The following is a 17,093-nucleotide window of genomic DNA, read 5'->3' as shown; positions in this document are numbered from 1 at the left end:
CTGTCGGGGATAAAAATGCATAACAGTGGGTGCTCATTATTTGAAACCCTCTAGTCCAGGGGTGCCCAAACTCGGTCCTGGAGGGCCGGTGTCCTGCAGAGTTTAGCTCCAACTTGCCTCAACACACCTGCCGGGAATTTTCTAGCATGCCTAGTAAGAGCTTGATTATCTGGTTCAGGTGTGTTTGTTTAGGGTTGGAGCTAAACTCTGCAGGACACCGGCCCTCCAGGACCGAGTTTGGGCACCCATGCTCTAGTCCAGGGTTCCTCAAATCTTGCCCTGGAGGTCCAATGCGCTGCAGAGTTTAGCTCCAACCCTGATCAAACTCAGCTACCTGTGATTTTCTAATGATCCTGAAGACATTGATTAGCATGCTCAGGTGTGTTTGATTAGGGTTAGAGCTAAACTCTGCAGGAAAGTGGATCTCGTGGGCCAGATTTGAGGATCCCTGCTCTAGTCTATATCAACATAATATATATATATATATATATATATAAAAAGTTACAATTCGTTAGCACCAGCTAATGCATTTGCTAACATGAACTAACAATGAGAAATATAAATATTAACATCTGTGATGTGCTGAAAATCCTTTACCTAATTTAATGTTCCCGATCAAAAATTACCAGCCTTTTAAAAAAAGCTTGCAAATTTCTAATTATGCTGTATTATCACCAAAGCTTGAATTCATTCTTTTTGTCAACTTGTTTTCTTTCAATTAGCACAGGTTTTGTCATGCTTTTTGGAACTGATTTATTGTAGGCCTCAGTGATCTGAGCCTATGCACCTCAGTTTTAGAGTGAAATAAAAATATTTTCCCTGCAAGTACTTGCATAGTTTTAAAGGCACTTTCTTGAATAGTGGTCTAACGACAGCAAATCCAGTAGAAGTGTGCATACTGCTCACATATATATATTCTTCATTTGACATTAAATGACATTGTGAGATGGATAATAAAATCGAATTATTTTTCAAACAAACATGATGTGATGAAACAGTCTTGTATAAAACTTACCCATGTATCAAAATGTGAGCAAAGTTATTTAACAGTGTAAAGAATCTGCCAAGGAATTGCCAAACATTACAGACCAAAAACTAAAACTAAAAATCCCACCAACAACGTAATACAGAGAACATAAATATTATTTTCTAATAGAAAAATAAAAGCATTTTCTAAAAAGGCACATATTCAAATAAAATGTATTTGCAGAAAGGACAAGTCCTTCTCTCATTACATTTAACCACTAACTTCCAGTGTTTTGAATGTAAGAATAAAACTCCATTATATAGACTTCCATGGAGTCACTATTTACACCAATTCCCCATTAAGAGGCAAATAATAGCTGGAAAATGTGTAGTCACCACCAGCTTTTTGGCAGTCTAGATTAGGCAACCTGAGATGGATGTTTGTTTTTGAGCGATAACAGCTCCAGGTTCAGTCCCCCATGTAAGAGTATGGAGATAGAATTGTTGCTTAATTCCAAATAAATAGATTACGTTGCCTGGGTTGTGTACGTATATGTGGGGCAGAGCTATCAAAATAGGGGCAAGACCCTTTTGGGGTAGAGGCGTGTTTGTTTTGGTGATTTCAAATATCAACATTGGCTACCAGAAATCACTTACTCTGCCTTTAACAAAGATCTAAAGTATTATAATACACAATGTATCAAAAACTAAATTTCAATATTTTATGGCTAAAATAAAATAATTGATATTGTTTTTAGATCATTTAGATAATAATTTTAGATAGTTTGAATCATGAAAATGGATTTTATTTAAAATATGTATTTACTTAAAATATTTAAGTTAAAAGGTATTTGATCATTTTTGAGGTTTTCATTTTAGTTTTTGTTAATAAAACAGCTTTTTATTTTAATTTTTTTGTCTACCAGGTGAAAATTGTGAGTCCAAGTAATAATGTAGGCTAAGCACACCTTTCTTCAACAATCCACATCCAAGAAAAATGTTCAAATCAAAGTGTGAGAAACAGTAATATTAATTCTTGCCTTAGCAAACAGTTCAAAAACAGAGACAAAAGACAGATACCTTTAGTTTGCTAAGGTTGTGACCAGTAAAACAACTAAAAGTGAAAGTGCCGTGACGTATAGCCCATGCTCTGCACTTAACCCATCCAAGTGCACACACACAGCAGTGAGTAGTGAACAAACAGCCAGTTTTGCTCCAGCGCCCAGGGAGTAGTTGTGGAAAACATAGTGAGCAAATATTGGCACAAACCTGAGCAAATCCCACAAAAAACAGCTGACGATTGGTCATTCCAAGGGCAGGCAGAGTGGCTTCCTCACCATTCTTCTCGATCCAGTTTATATAGGCCTGCAAAGCAAGTGTGAATACATTAGTCTACTAAGAATTCTGCATGCTTCACTGCATGCTGAGATCACAAATAAACAGAGCCCTGGTGTCAACGGTTATTTTCCTCTCCATCAGAGAGGTTAACAAAGGGTCTTCTCCAGCCATATGCTTTGCGCATCTGCTCTGTAACCTATGACTTCTCAACCAACGGAAAGAATCCGAGTTGCTGGAGGTAGAGCAGCCCATTCCGAGCCACCTGTTGCACTGCGAGGCTTTTCAGAGAGATGGGACCCCGATGGCCCCAAAGCTATTAAAGCCACCAACGAGAAAAGTATAGAGATCGTAATGCCTTTCGTATCAGATTCTCATATGTCACAAGCCATAACTGTTTTCATGTTATGGAAAGTAACCATTGGCGTCTCATCTCTTTATAACTCGCTGATGAATGAAACAAATCTGTTGATGGATTTAAATTCTAGTTCCTGCAAAGTCTTGTTCCACAACAGGATCTTCACAAACCTTATAAGCTGCCCTCAGGCCTCCGTTGTCAGCAATATTTTCTCCCAAAGTGTGTTTCCCATTCAGAGGTTCTTTATTTATACTGTAGTTGCTGTACTGCTCCACCATACACTGGGTCTGCTGTTTAAAAGCCTCCACTGAAGAATTTTGCCACCACTGACGCAAATTCCCATCCTTATCATACTCTCTTCCTGTAAGACATATTTAAAACACCGTTTTGAAACACAAATATTTTGGAAATGGTCACATACACATTACAGTTTTCTGTAATAAAAGCTGATGTGTTTATTAACATCTTCACATTATTACAATCATAAAGGACAATACAATTATTTACATTATACTGTACATTAGAAAAAATATTATTAAATGTATATATCAATGCTAATTCATATGTTATATTATTTTTTGCATTTATTTATTTTGTCATTTATGTAGTGTAATATTTAATGAAATGTAATAACTAATATAAACAACATGTTTAAAGTATGACAAAAAAAGTTTTTTTTCAACAGCATACATACACACGTATTTGAACAACCTCTGACTCTGATCTTTGACTTGGAAGTACTTTTCCTAGTACATTTTTACTATTTATAACATATACAAGAAATCAAAGGACAATTTGTATTAATCAAATAAGACTGATAGACTGAGGTTATAAAAACTGATTAACGGAAAAACACGTGATTTGATATTTATTTTTTATTTAAATATTTTTAAGAATAATTCAATAATGTCTGAGATGTATTCCCTATTACCATAGTAACCAGTCAGGTATATAGTTATTCCTGTGTTTGTGTAACTCTCTAATAATGAATCAGTGGCAGGGTGGCGCACTTGATTCTTTACAGCAGTTGACGAATCTTATGTACTGGAGATCTAACAATCTGAAATAATATACAGTAATATTTTAGAGAGAATAATTTTGTTACCTTGATCATCAAAGGCATGGGTGAGCTCATGCCCCATAACCACACCTATACCACCGAAATTCATTGCTCTAGAAAACAACCAAGACTCAATAAGATGAGGTAAGAGATATAACACTACTATAGGACTACAGGAAAGGTTTTGTTAGTGAGAGACTCTTACTTTGGCCAAGCATGGTTATAAAAGGGAGCCTGGAGAATGCCTGCTGGAAGTACCATCTCATTCTTTGTGGGGTTGTAGTAGGCATTAACTGTAGGTGGAGTCATACTCCATCTGTACATGGAAAGAAATGCACTGATCACTGGCGTACACATAAACTGACATTAAGGGAGTTTTAAGTTAACAGTTAATACATTAAACTTCATCATTTATTCACATTCATGTTGTTCCAAACCTGTATGATGTTCTGTATGATACTATGAAAAATGACTTTTTTCCCCACCTACAATAAAAGTCAATGGGGTCCACTGTTATTTTGTGTTCTTTTATATTCCACAGAAAAACGAAAGTCACACAGGTTTGGAACAACATGAGGGTGAGTAAATGACAGTGGTGTTATTGTTAACTAAATCTAAAACTAAAACAATAACTATTACAAATAGTTTTCGGTACCTGAAATATTCATAAATAATAATAATTATTAGATTAATACTTTCATTTAAACTTTAAAAACTTAAGAAAAATAAGAAATGACACCTTGGCAAATAACTGAAATAAATAAGTTTAAATTGAAGTACTAAAATGACTAAAACTGACACTGAAATTAAAATGAAATACAGCTAAATAGAAAAATAAATAAATAACAAAAGCACATTTTTAAAAATACTAAAATATAAAATTAAGAGCTAATTAAAAATATGAAAAATGACTATAGTATGGTATAAATAATACAAAAATAACATTGGTAAATGTTAAAATAATTTTCATTTTTGGGTGAACTATCCCTTCAAGAGATGTTCAGATGTTTAAGCAAAGCATCATCTTGTGTGTGAGCTGGACTGATACTCACTGATCTCTGTTGGGGGCTTTTCTCAGCTGGTTAGCAGTGACTCGTGCAGAGAAGTTGTAATAATTCATGACGTTTTGAAAGTAAAGATCTGAAACAACATCAAACTGATAATACAGTTTGCAGGCCGAGACGTTAGTTCAGGCTCTCTACAACATTGAACAACATTATTTTCCATGAACCAAAACCAAACAGAAATCAAGAAAATGTATACATACGTCATTAAACACCATGTCCAGCTCTTTGGGTTTCATAATAAATTTTGGATAACCAACCATGTTGTATATTGCATCTGCCTAGACAAGAATAAGAAAATAAACATCATGAGTGGCAGTTTATACTTTAACACCAGGTGGCATTAAAGAGCATCAACAGGAATAAAAACCTTTATGTAGTTTTGTTACTCAACAAGATTTTTTTTTTTTAGCCAAATTTATTGTCCACCAGGCAAAGCAATGAAACTGATAAACAACCACCAATTCTAAAACTAAAGCTAATACAAATTGGGAATTGTCTGACATTTTAGCTAGGTGTTGTTTTCAGCAAGATCCATCCCTGCAGGCAACAGCAGTGAAAAACATTGTGTGGGATTGTGCTGTTGGTTCTCACCTTTTCTTTAGCTGCTTTTTTTGTCTTGGGATCCATCCAGCCGACAGTCTTCAGGCTGCCTTCAAAGGCCCATTTGATCTCAGAGACCATATCTTCAACCTGACAAACACATCAGTTGAGAATATAGTTTATAGGCTTGGAGGAAAAGACGGGGATGGTGTGCAAAACATCACAAGACGCTCACAAAAGCTTTGCTGTCTTCAGAAAAAGTAGCTTTGACAAAGAGCGCCCCGAGAGCAAAGCCCAGAGCACTGTCCGTGTCGCTGACGCAAAGTTTCCAGCGTGGCGTGCAGCTCTGGAAAACACAAAGGTGATATATTAACAACTAGCATCCTCATTTGCACCGAAGCCTTCTTAGTGTGACATTTCACAAACAATTTACAGGTACATTTAGGCATGAACTTCTACAGATAAATACAGTCTAGTTTCCATGTGTACAGCATAGGAACTACTAGCACTTGAGGAAATGAGCACAAATCATTTGTTAAATACATAACAAATTTGCTTGTAATGAGCTAAACAGAAGGGTTTTTTCTACTTTATCAGCAAAACAAGACATTTGATTGTTCTCTTGAAGGTTCCTTCAGTATGACGCTCAGAGACGGGCAGCAACAGGACATCCATTCCACTTCCCATTTCTTGTTTAGATACTGAGGCTCTGGCGATAATGGCAAGACTAATGAGGGTAAAATTAAGTTTTAGATTGTTAAGGAAATTAGTCATTAAGTGAAAATGAAATAAGTCATACAGGTTTGGAACTACAAGAGGGTGAGTAAATGATGACAGCAGATGTGAAGATTATCAGTGAATAATGGCTTAATTTAGGTATTTTAAGCGTTCGTCTGACTTCAAAAGACTCTGAATCCAGCACAGACATTGCATGGACTACTTTTACAATATTTTTATGGTACTTTTTTGTCATTTTTAGGTCTTGACTGCTCCATGTCACCATTCACTTTCATTACATGAGAGAAAGCAGAGTCAACGTTCTCCCTAAAATCTATATTTTTATTCCTCAGAAGCAAGTCACACCGCTTTGGAACAACATGAGGGTGAGTAATTAATGACAGGATTTTTCATTTTTGGGTGAACTATCACTTAATGCAATAATAAAAGCTGAAGGTGACCGTCCTTTCGGTTCCTCTCTCCATCTCTTATCATAACCCATCACACATACACACATCGCCCAAGGCTCTTTCGTTTGTTATTTCAGCCTGACCCCAGCGGAAAGTAAGGCCGGGGCAACAGGATCTCCTGCTGATAAGAGTCTGAATAACCTGGCTCCCTGCAGAACAACACACCGCCTCTCCATACACACCAACACTGATACCAGTTACTCTAAGAGAGAGTCAAAGAGAGGGAGGAGAAGAAGAGGGCAACAGATCACTTCCCTCTCATGCTGACTAAGCACACTGACTGTTTTCATATCTGGGTAATTTTGTTCTAATATAAAATGATTGCTGCACCAAATGTTCCTCGTAAGAGGAGGAATGAGTGTTGAGGAGTAGTTCACCCAAAAAAAATGTAAAATATTTAGTCATAATTTACTTAGCACAAATGTTGCTAATCCTGTATCATTATTATTTTTTAGACACAATATCCAATATAATATATGCTCTGTTCCATGCATGAATTGTATGGTGTATACAGTCAAGCTCATAACAAATATATTTACAGAGCTACACTACCATTCAAAAGTTTGGGGTCGGTAAGTTTTTTAAAATGTTTTTCAAAGAAGTCTCTTAATTAAGCTCACTAAGGCTGCATTTATTTGATCAAAAATACAGTAATACGGTAGTGTATATTTCAAGTCTTCTAAAACCACAAGACACCTTTGGGATTTAAAAAAGATACATCCAAGTACATTTAAATCAACTTTAAGAGCATAGCTCTCATATCTCATATTTTCAAACTTGACAGTCAGTCAAGTGACAATGGTGCTTGGATTCAAAGTCAGACCTGACACGGTAATACGGTAACTGTGATCCAGCGGAGGAGAGAATTATCAGAGAATGATGGCTAAAATGTGTATCTATTTCTCACATTTTATTCACAAAGCTATTGTATGATTTCAGAAGACTTTGAATATAGTGCACAAGTCATATGAACCACTTTTATGATACTTTTATGGTGCTTTTATAAGAAATTCAAATGGTTAAGAAAAGAAAATGTTTAGGGGTGAACTATTCCTTTAACTGATTTGAAATGTACAATAAAAACAAAAACTCTCCTTTAAATCTCAACTAATGCTAAATTAAATTATGTATCATAGATAGGGTAACAAAAAATAGAGGCAAATGTGAAAAACATGACTGTTATTTAATATTTAATGGATCATTCATGACTCTTTCAGTGGCAGCAGTGCCTTGGACTAACAGACAGCAGCTTTGATCTTCATTTCTCACCTTTTTGGTGCCGTACATGACTTCAAGGAAGCGCTGCTCTGCATCTTGGAACCTCTGGTCTAAGATGGACACCATTTTCCGCACCACTTTCATGATCATGTAGTTATTCAAGACACTGGTGGAGACACATTAGCTTTGATCTCAGCTAACAGACAATACAGGTCTGTTATATAGACGGCCCAAAAACCCACACAATTCTGGCTAATGTTGACTTACCTCTTGTTGGTATTGCTGATGAGCTCTGAAACTTTCTGGAGGTATTCTTTAGCGTACACAACCACGGGTTCAGAGTCATTTAGGGCAACAGGGGTGAACACTGCAGAGAGGAAAGGCATCCAATCTACCGCAGGAGCCAATGTCTACAGCACAGACAAGCACATGACTGATATCCCAGCTCACATGCAACACCACAGTTAAGAGTAAGGAAAGAATGCTTCATATGTCTCCAGCAAAGGAAACATAACTACATGTTCTGCCATTTTCACTCTCATTTTAATAATCACAATTTATAAGAGCATCTCTCATTTGCAGGAGACATTTAAATTAGTGGTTCTCAACTGGTTTTGTTTTAAGACCCAGATTTTCAACTGGACATTGAGTGGTGACTCAAAAATGATCATCAAAAGTGTCTCAAAAGTTTCCTTAAAGCCAACCAACAAAATTCATTAATAGTATCACGATCTTCACAGTCATATGAACATTATCAACATTACATTCACTACCACTCAGAAGTTGGAGGGCAGTAAGATTTTTTTTTTAATAAAAAATAAATTAGTACTTTTATTCATTATGGATGCATTAAATTGATAAAAAATGACAGTAAAGACTTTGTTACAAAAAATCTATTTCAAATACTGAATTCTGTTCAACAAAGGAAAAAAATCGGCACATTAGAATGATTTCTGAATAATGTGACACTAATAACTGGAGTAACTTTTTTTTTTACTATCAAAAGATACATTACATAAAGACAGATTACATTTACAAATACATTACAATGAAAACGGTTATTTAAAATCGTAATAATGTTTCAAAATATCAATGTTTCTACTGTATTTTTGATCAAACAAATGCTGCCTTGGTGAACATAAGAGACTTCTATTAAGAAGATTCTTAAGAAAAAATTCTTATGAATGGTAGTTTAGGCTGAACGGAAAAGCTGCAATTTTTTTCTGTACAAAACAATTTGTACCATTGGACCATTGTAATATTTTGCCATTATAATAACTATACATTTCATTATTTGCATTTAGCATTTCCATCTACGACCGTATCAGAAGAGACCTGTGACTATTTCTGGGCCATGAACAAGCAGTAAAGAACCACAGATTTCAATCCAAAAGTAGTACAGTAACCGTACAGTACTCACAGCTAACTCTTTGGCTTGAATTTTATGGTAAATTTTCATCTCGTCACGGCGCTCTTCCTGAGGGACTGTGATGTGTGCCAGGGCTGTTTCAAAGTCTATGATCTCCTGCATCATCTTCTGAGAGGTCTCTTCTGAGCCGCCCAAAAGGATCCCGAGCTCCACCAAGAAGCTCAAGTATGCTTTTAAATACTGAAGAAGGAATAACAACACAAGCTTTAGACCACAGCAGAACATTTCCCGATTTCATGAACAACAAAATCTCTTTGTTTACCTTTTCATTGGCTGTCTTATTGAGATAGTATTCCCTAGAGGGAAGTCCCAATCCTGACTGATCCACCTATGGAAAAAAAGGAATCAGAGCATCAACTGCATCACTCAACCAGCTAAGCTACAGTGACGTGCATCATGATATAAAGCCTGTTATAATATATTCTGACAGCCATCATAAAACTAAATACGATATCTAGAACAGTGCAGAATTTCCCCTAGACATTTAAGAATGCATGTTATGGTGATTAAAAAACATAACCGTAAGTGTTCCCACCTGGATGATGTTGCTGTTGGAGCTTTTTGAGTCTGTGCTGACAAAAACAGTGAAAAAGGGGGAGGCTCGGAAGCTGGCTGACACAATCCGTAAAACCTCCTGGAAGTTATCTTTATCCCACGGGTCTTTCAAGCCCCAACCTCCTGTCTGGAAAAACCATTATTAATAATTATATACCAGAATAAGAGTAAAAGCAGGTTTTTATTAGGGCCGATATACAGGTGCATCTCAATAAATTAGAATGTCGTGGAAAAGTTCATTTATTTCAGTAATTCAACTCAAATTATGGAACTGTTTTCCACGACATTCTAATTTATTGAGATGCACCTGTATTTACAACAGATCTTTTGAGTTTCATATTGTTAAATAAAGGCTTGTGCATCTGAGGTCACCTGATTGATGAGATCCTGAAGTGGTTTTGCCCCAAGCTCTTCAATTTTGCTCTCGTTCATACAAGCCTGGTAATACCACTGGGTTTTTTGTTCCGCTTTGCTCAGGCTTTTCATGCTGGTATTCTCTGAATTTAACAAATTAAGAAAAGTTCAATGACAAGAACCTTTATAAAACCACAAAGCAAAGTGAAATGAAGCCTGTAAGTTGGTAGGAACCTTTTAAGATGGAACATTACTGCTTTTTTTGTACAGTGGGGTCATAAATATGAGACCCCATGGAAAATACAGGATTCAAATTCTAATTAAGAAAAATAACTGGAAGTGATGACATCGAAGAAATACAAGTCATTTCAGAGACCGAGCAAGTTATTTACTGAAAGATTAGATGAAAAATATATGAAATCATAAATAAAATATAATCTAAAATAAATCAATTAAATTAAAACAATTGTGGATGTTGTGGACACAATTATTTTTACTAATGCAAAATATTTCTATTTTAAAAATAAAGATAGTTATTAGTTAATAGTCATCTTACATTTAATTTTTTTATTTTTACATTTTATATATATATATATATAAAAATTTAACATAATAATAATATTAATAAAAATAGTACTAAAGTAACAAAACAAAATAACAAATAATGAAACCTTTTTAATATTAACAATTAATAACATAAGTTATTGAATAATAACACATTGAATAAGTTAAGTCTCTCATATCTCTCATACAAAGTTAAGCATATTAAAATAAACATTTGTTTACATATTTGTTTAAATATGAACTTTTGTTAGGCCATGCTTTGTGGTTCTTACCTAATAAGTTCTTCATGATGGCCATGTTGTGCTCCCACAGGTTGCTGAAAGGACCCCAGCGGGACTTGCCTTCAGGCAGCGGGTTTTTCCTCATCCAACCCCCGCACGCAAAGTTGTAGAAATCCTGGCAGGGGTCCACTGACCGATCGAGAGCCCCCAAGACTGTACTTGCCACACTAACACAAGGCTCTGACAGGCACATTCCCGGATGCGCTGTCAAAACCAATATATGTATATAAATATACTGCTGCATCCATTACAATATGCCTTTATATCACGAGTAGCTGCCTAAACAAATAAGAATGTCGGTCCCACTTTACATTAAGTGGCCTTAACTACTATGTAGATGGAACATTACTGCTTTTTTTGTACAGTGGGGTCATAAATATGAGACCCCATGGAAAATACAGGATTCAAATTCTAATTAAGAAAAATAACTGGAAGTGATGACATCGAAGAAATACAAGTCATTTCAGAGACCGAGCAAGTTATTTACTGAAAGATTAGATGAAAAATATATGAAATCATAAATAAAATATAATCTAAAATAAATCAATTAAATTAAAACAATTGTGGATGTTGTGGACACAATTATTTTTACTAATGCAAAATATTTCTATTTTAAAAATAAAGATAGTTATTAGTTAATAGTCATCTTACATTTAATTTTTTTATTTTTACATTTTACAACTAATAGCTATGTTATTTTTTTCTTAATGATTTATATATATTATTCAAAAACAAGAACAATGCGTGTTATGAGGAGTTTAGATGTTCTTGCATGCATTTGCACTGCACATTTTATCAGACATTGAATAATGCATGAGCATAATCTTTCAAATAATTGTAGCCATTCTTTCTTGTATTTCATCTATGTAGTTGTAGCTGGTGTTATGAATTCAATACACACGCAAAAAAACTGGCTTTCCATCCAGTTCTTTTTGGCACTCAACTCAAAATTTTCCTTTTTCCAAGTAATCAGAGGCATATAAAATTAAGTGTTAGCGCAATTATATTGCATTTCGGCTTCCAAAGGCACTTTAAGTGAGCCTGAGAAAAGGAGGAAAAAGTCTGAATACAAAATCACAAAAGGCTCCGACTGCCGTTCGCTGCTCTTCAAGTCATGTGACTCATTCACTCGCGCCTGACAGTTTGATCAGTTCACTCATTTGAAAGCTACTGCATTTCCTGTAAAGATGGTGACTTCACTTATACATGCAATTGAACTGTGCAACATTATGTCTATATAAAGAAATACATTACAGACATTTAGAAGCTTTGGACCCACTTTATATTAAGTGGCCTTAACAACTATGTACTTACATTTAAATTAATCATTTGGTACAATGCAATTATTGTGTACATACATGTTTTTACATTGTACTTATATTTTAAAAATACCTGCATGTAATTACATCTGTAATTAATTTCTGTAATTACATTTATAATTACACTGTTGATCCATCCCTTACACCTTAACCCACCCTTAAACCTACCCATACCACCAAACCTGTCCCTAACCTTACCCGTATCCCACCTCAATAGAAGCAAAAGTGTTTTTGCAATACAATAAGTACATTGTACTTATTTTTTTATGTAAGTACATAGTAGTTAAGGCCACTTAATATAAAGTGGGACCAGAAAGTCTTCCTGATGTCTCTTTTACTCAGTGTATTTTACACTAGGGTAATCATAAATGGGATTTTGGTGCGCTACACTTTCAGTGCTGTACCTCATACTGCATTCAAGCTGCACATCATAAATATGCTCTGAACATCTCTTTGAGGAGGATCCCAGGACATGAAGCCATCTGGAACTATTCACTTATAAAGGGTTGATGCCAAAATTTGAATTCCGAGAAAAGGATTGTATTTATTCAGTATCCTGATCAAATGAAGACGCCACAAAGAGAGTCTCTAGCAGTGACCTGTGGAGCCTACAATGATTAAACCCAATCATTTGTGATTGTGTTTTCCCTTTATCAAATACCAAAACTAATTGTCGAAACCATTAAATTCATTAAGTATAGTCATTAGCATAACTGGGTGATATGCAAGCTGATATGGCAAATATTTGTGTCTGTATAGCAACATTAGCCATTTGCAACCACCAATATAATACTTTAATTTGTGAAAAGATGTTCTCAGACATGTTACGAAAACTTTATAGGCACGCACTTCTTTGTGTTTACTTTGGCCTCGAGGTTTTGAGGTTGGGCATGATTCCACTGAATGAGGTTATGCAAGTATTAAGTTTAATATTGGAAATAATTGGAGTTAAAGGGCACTGTTTTTATTCAGCTTGTGGATGCAGAGAGAATGCAGCTGCAATAGATTCACTGTAAGCTCTTCTAAGAAAAATATTTGGCCCAAAAGATGTATCCCTAGCTCCTGATCTGAAAAGATAATGCCAAGAAAACTAGAGGCCTGAGGGAGGCTGAGGAAACTGGAGGTAAACAGTGTGACAGAAAGTTGTTGTTCTTTCATACAGCGATTTGTCATGGTTGGGCAAGTGAGTAAAATGAGGTCCAGAGCATATACAGTCTTAGCTTAAAAAAATAACATCTTTATACACTGTGCCATCAACTCACATTCTTTATAGTGCAGACCCAAAGTCATGATGCATATGAACAGGGCCACGGACAGAGCGCACACGACGACCACTAGCTTTCTCTCAACGTGTGTTTTCTCTGCCCAGCACCGGAGACCCAGACCACGTTGCAGCCCCACCTGATAATCAAAGTTATCAGAAAATAAAGGGTTAGGATTGAAATAACTATCCCTGAAAATGAGCACTGTTACATAGATGACGCAAATGACACTGAAACTTACTCCAAAGGAGTGATCTTTGGCAAAGGACTGATCCTCGAGGGTGAGATGTTTATTTTGTGTTTCTTAATGAAAGTGATATCTGTGACATTTTGTATAACATTGTGCAGGTTTTATTTCAGGTTTTATATAATATTGCATGGGAAAATGATATATGATCGTGTCTAACAACAATATTAAACTTTGGTGGGACCAAACATCATTGTCTTTCTGCTCCAGTTCAAAGTACAGATCACATTCCCACCTCAAATGAGGACTGAAAAGATTATCTCAAATAATAAAAAAGATTTTTACTGAATACTTCATGTATTCCTTTAAGAGTTATCTGCATTGGTTTAAGTATTAAATCCTTATAGGAGAGAAACTAACCCACAACAACGCATTGATCAACTTCCTACTTTCTAGGAAGGCTCTCTTCTAAGAAACACTGCAAAGTCTGTTCTGCCAAACACATTGCTATTCAAACTGTTGGATAAGAAACATTCAAAATTAGATACCTCCTATGCAAATACCTCTCGTGCTAAATTATCTGGCTATCCACATTATATCCACATACACAAGTCTGAGGTCAGTAAGATTTTTTTTAATGTTATTAAAATTAAAATAAAAAGATGATAACGGCTCACTCCAAAAGAACTCTGAGCTTTAAACTTTTCCTTTTATTGATTCACTTTTGATTTAGATTCTGTACTGATCAAATAAGCCTTGTGCATTTCATAATTGATCACCTCTTCACAGAAGAGGTGCAAGAGAAACTAAATAAATGATCTCTGTAATACAAATTAGATTAAGTTCTACTGAGCCCAGAGTTCAAAAGTCACTTTTAGTGGCCAGCTGCCCAGCTGTGCAATTACTCAGCTTAGTTTGGATGCATGAGGTGTAACTGTGTTTGTATGTGTTGCGTGGCTTCAATGAGCCCTAATGCCAAGTCTCTCAATAGTCAAAGAGAGCAGAGGGAGAACAAAGACCATGAGATGGTTTCAACAAAGGCACCCAGAACATTTAATAACCCCAGTGATCCAGAGAAAATATTTTAGGAGCAGTTAAAGGATAATGCACGTCTGGTTCTCACTAGCAAAAAATTAAATAATTAATTAAATTAAATAAAAATGAATGGACACCAATGTGAAGCGAGAAAAAAAGCAGGTATCAAAGAATAATGTCATTTTTGATTAAAAATAGAAACAGAAAGACTTTTTTAAAGAAACTTTGAAATAAACTAAAAATATGTCATGTGGTTATATCTAAATTAACTGGTTTTATTCAAGTCATATTTATTCTTTGATATGACTGAATCAACCAGACTACATTAGACTACAACAACAAAGGTTCAGATCAGGAGGAAGTAGTTCCTTACGGTAACAACAGCAGTAAAAATCATCAAACTATAAACTACACAGTTAATGTACACTTTTGTATGCACACACTAAACAATCCTTCCTTTCTAATCACATGTTCATTAAGTAAACAATAAACAAATATTAAGCCTTATTGGGTCAAATGCAATTTATAATTTCTTAATGTTTATGCACATTGTTCTACTTGTGCTTCATATCTCATTAGGATCTAACGAATAAAAACATGACTGTAAAGCAAAAATTTAGCTAGCATTTGTTTTGACTTTTACACAAATAAAAAAATCTAATATGTATTTATTAGAAGTAAACAGGAATGTCAAGTGTATTCACACAACACAAAATAAATGTTTGAAAAAAGCTTCAACAGAATGAGGAAAGAGTTGTATACAACAGTGCTAAAACACAGCGGATGTTTGAAAAGAAAACCACAAGGAAGTAACTTAAGACAGTGTTCTTGTCTTCCACTGGAATCACGAAAGAGTTGTTGTTTTGGAAGAGTTTGGTTTTAAAAAATGATCGCTAGCTCAGTGGATTGGCTCATATTTCAGTACACATATATCAAAAAATATAAGTTATAAAAATAGTTTTAAAAAATGAACTCTCACCTGCATGGTAGAGGTGTGGTAGATCCCATCGGAGCCGGTGTCCAACAGCTCCTCTTCATCCAGTGTGGCCCGTTTGTATGTTGACATCTGAAATGTTAAATGGAGTATAGATTCCCTCAGTGATTCCATAATTAAGCCAAATCTTCTGAAAGTGTTTCAGCAGTTTTTGGGACTCCTGCGAATGTTTATCCTGCTGAGTTCCATCAGAAGAAGACTGCGAAACTAGTTCTCCCCAAGGACTAGAGAAAAATCTCGGCTCAGCGCGTCAGAGTGCTGGGTGATCTGTGTTTGAATGGGGTTTCCTCTTCCACCCCCCTTTCACCTCATGCCAAGCAAATTGCCAACCCCCCAACGTCAGCTACACCTAGGAAATAAGCTCCAAAGCATGGCTAGCTCGATCTTCATAACAAACATGTGTTGGGAGATTTCAAGTCTCTCTTCTCAGCTTTCCTTTAGTTAGGAATCCTAAACAAGGGATTCCTGGGAAGCTTGAACTCCTTCCAGTCTGCGACAACACTAGCGTCAGTAAAAAGGCAGGAACTTGTGAAAAACAGGAAGGAGAGAGGACTTGATGAACATACGTGAGGGCAGAGTGAGGGTGTGTGAGTATACGCATGTAAGAGAATGTGTGCATTCCACAATGGGCTTTCATTTAGAACTGGGAGGGAACTGTTAGAGGTGAGTTTCCGCCCTCTCATTCCTACAAACAGGACATTACAGAAAAGAAGGCGGGACTTGTACAAGGCCACTTCCACTATGTTACAGTTGCCTAGATTAGAATACAGTCACCTTAAAAGTATGACAGTCAGTATTGCTGTTCAGTCTGAACTCTTAACATACACACACACACACACATTTTATTTTATTAAATTGCATATATTAAAGGGATAGTTCACCCAAATATGAAAATTACCCCATGATTTACTCACCCTCAAGCCATCCTAGGTGTATATGACTTTCTTCTTTCAGACGGATACAATCAGTGTTTTATAAAAAAATGCTTTGGCTCTTCCAAGCCTTGAATGGCAGTGAATGGAGGTCACATTTAAATCATGGGGTAATTTTCATTTTAGGGTGAACTATTCCTTTAAGCAAAGGCATGATGGACAGTGTGTGGACACATTATTGAGAGCATATTTAAATTATATATATATATATAATATATATCTGTCCCTTCTCTGAGAAAGGGCTGATAATTTCCTTCTTTTATGAAGCCCCTCCCTCAGAAATAGGCGATGGGCTCTGATTGCTGAGCTGAATGAGAGAGAGAGAGAGAGAGAGAGAGAGAGAGAGTGAGAGATGCAGAACGTGTGCAGAGTAGGGGGACGCGAGGAACAGTATTGAGAACCGTTGCTTTAGAACATTGATTTTGAAACTTGTGAATCCATTAGAATCGC

General features: G+C 35.7%; 1 protein-coding gene across 2 annotated transcripts in view; it reads right to left on the bottom strand.

Moving 5' to 3' along the window:
• Positions 1-1,944: 1,944 nt before the first annotated feature.
• LOC107749422 (endothelin-converting enzyme 1-like) overlaps positions 1,945-17,093 on the bottom strand; it is a 20,485-nt gene continuing 5,336 nt past the window's right edge. The window contains exons 1-17 of one of the 2 annotated variants that reach the window (XM_016564570.1): positions 15,697-16,236; positions 13,496-13,634; positions 10,906-11,118; positions 10,088-10,212; positions 9,696-9,842; positions 9,423-9,488; positions 9,152-9,340; positions 7,999-8,141; positions 7,783-7,897; positions 5,562-5,672; positions 5,378-5,476; positions 4,987-5,064; positions 4,772-4,875; positions 3,925-4,035; positions 3,765-3,832; positions 2,830-3,020; positions 1,945-2,331 (exon numbers count right to left, since the gene is read on the bottom strand). In XM_016564570.1, coding sequence (XP_016420056.1) covers positions 2,020-2,331; positions 2,830-3,020; positions 3,765-3,832; positions 3,925-4,035; positions 4,772-4,875; positions 4,987-5,064; positions 5,378-5,476; positions 5,562-5,672; positions 7,783-7,897; positions 7,999-8,141; positions 9,152-9,340; positions 9,423-9,488; positions 9,696-9,842; positions 10,088-10,212; positions 10,906-11,118; positions 13,496-13,634; positions 15,697-15,825 — 2,340 coding nt within the window. In that variant the 5' untranslated portion in view covers positions 15,826-16,236 and the 3' untranslated portion in view covers positions 1,945-2,019. Of the gene's footprint in view, positions 2,332-2,829; positions 3,021-3,764; positions 3,833-3,924; positions 4,036-4,771; positions 4,876-4,986; positions 5,065-5,377; positions 5,477-5,561; positions 5,673-7,782; positions 7,898-7,998; positions 8,142-9,151; positions 9,341-9,422; positions 9,489-9,695; positions 9,843-10,087; positions 10,213-10,905; positions 11,119-13,495; positions 13,635-15,696; positions 16,237-17,093 lie in introns of those variants that run through there. The other variant, XM_016564571.1, reaches the window with a different exon arrangement.

Source organism: Sinocyclocheilus rhinocerous, unplaced genomic scaffold (genome assembly GCF_001515625.1).
Source record: "Sinocyclocheilus rhinocerous isolate Xijiao unplaced genomic scaffold, SAMN03320098_v1.1 scaffold889, whole genome shotgun sequence".
In the NCBI taxonomy this organism is placed as follows: Eukaryota; Metazoa; Chordata; class Actinopteri; order Cypriniformes; family Cyprinidae; genus Sinocyclocheilus; species Sinocyclocheilus rhinocerous.
This window is presented reverse-complemented; position numbering and strand designations above follow the sequence as displayed.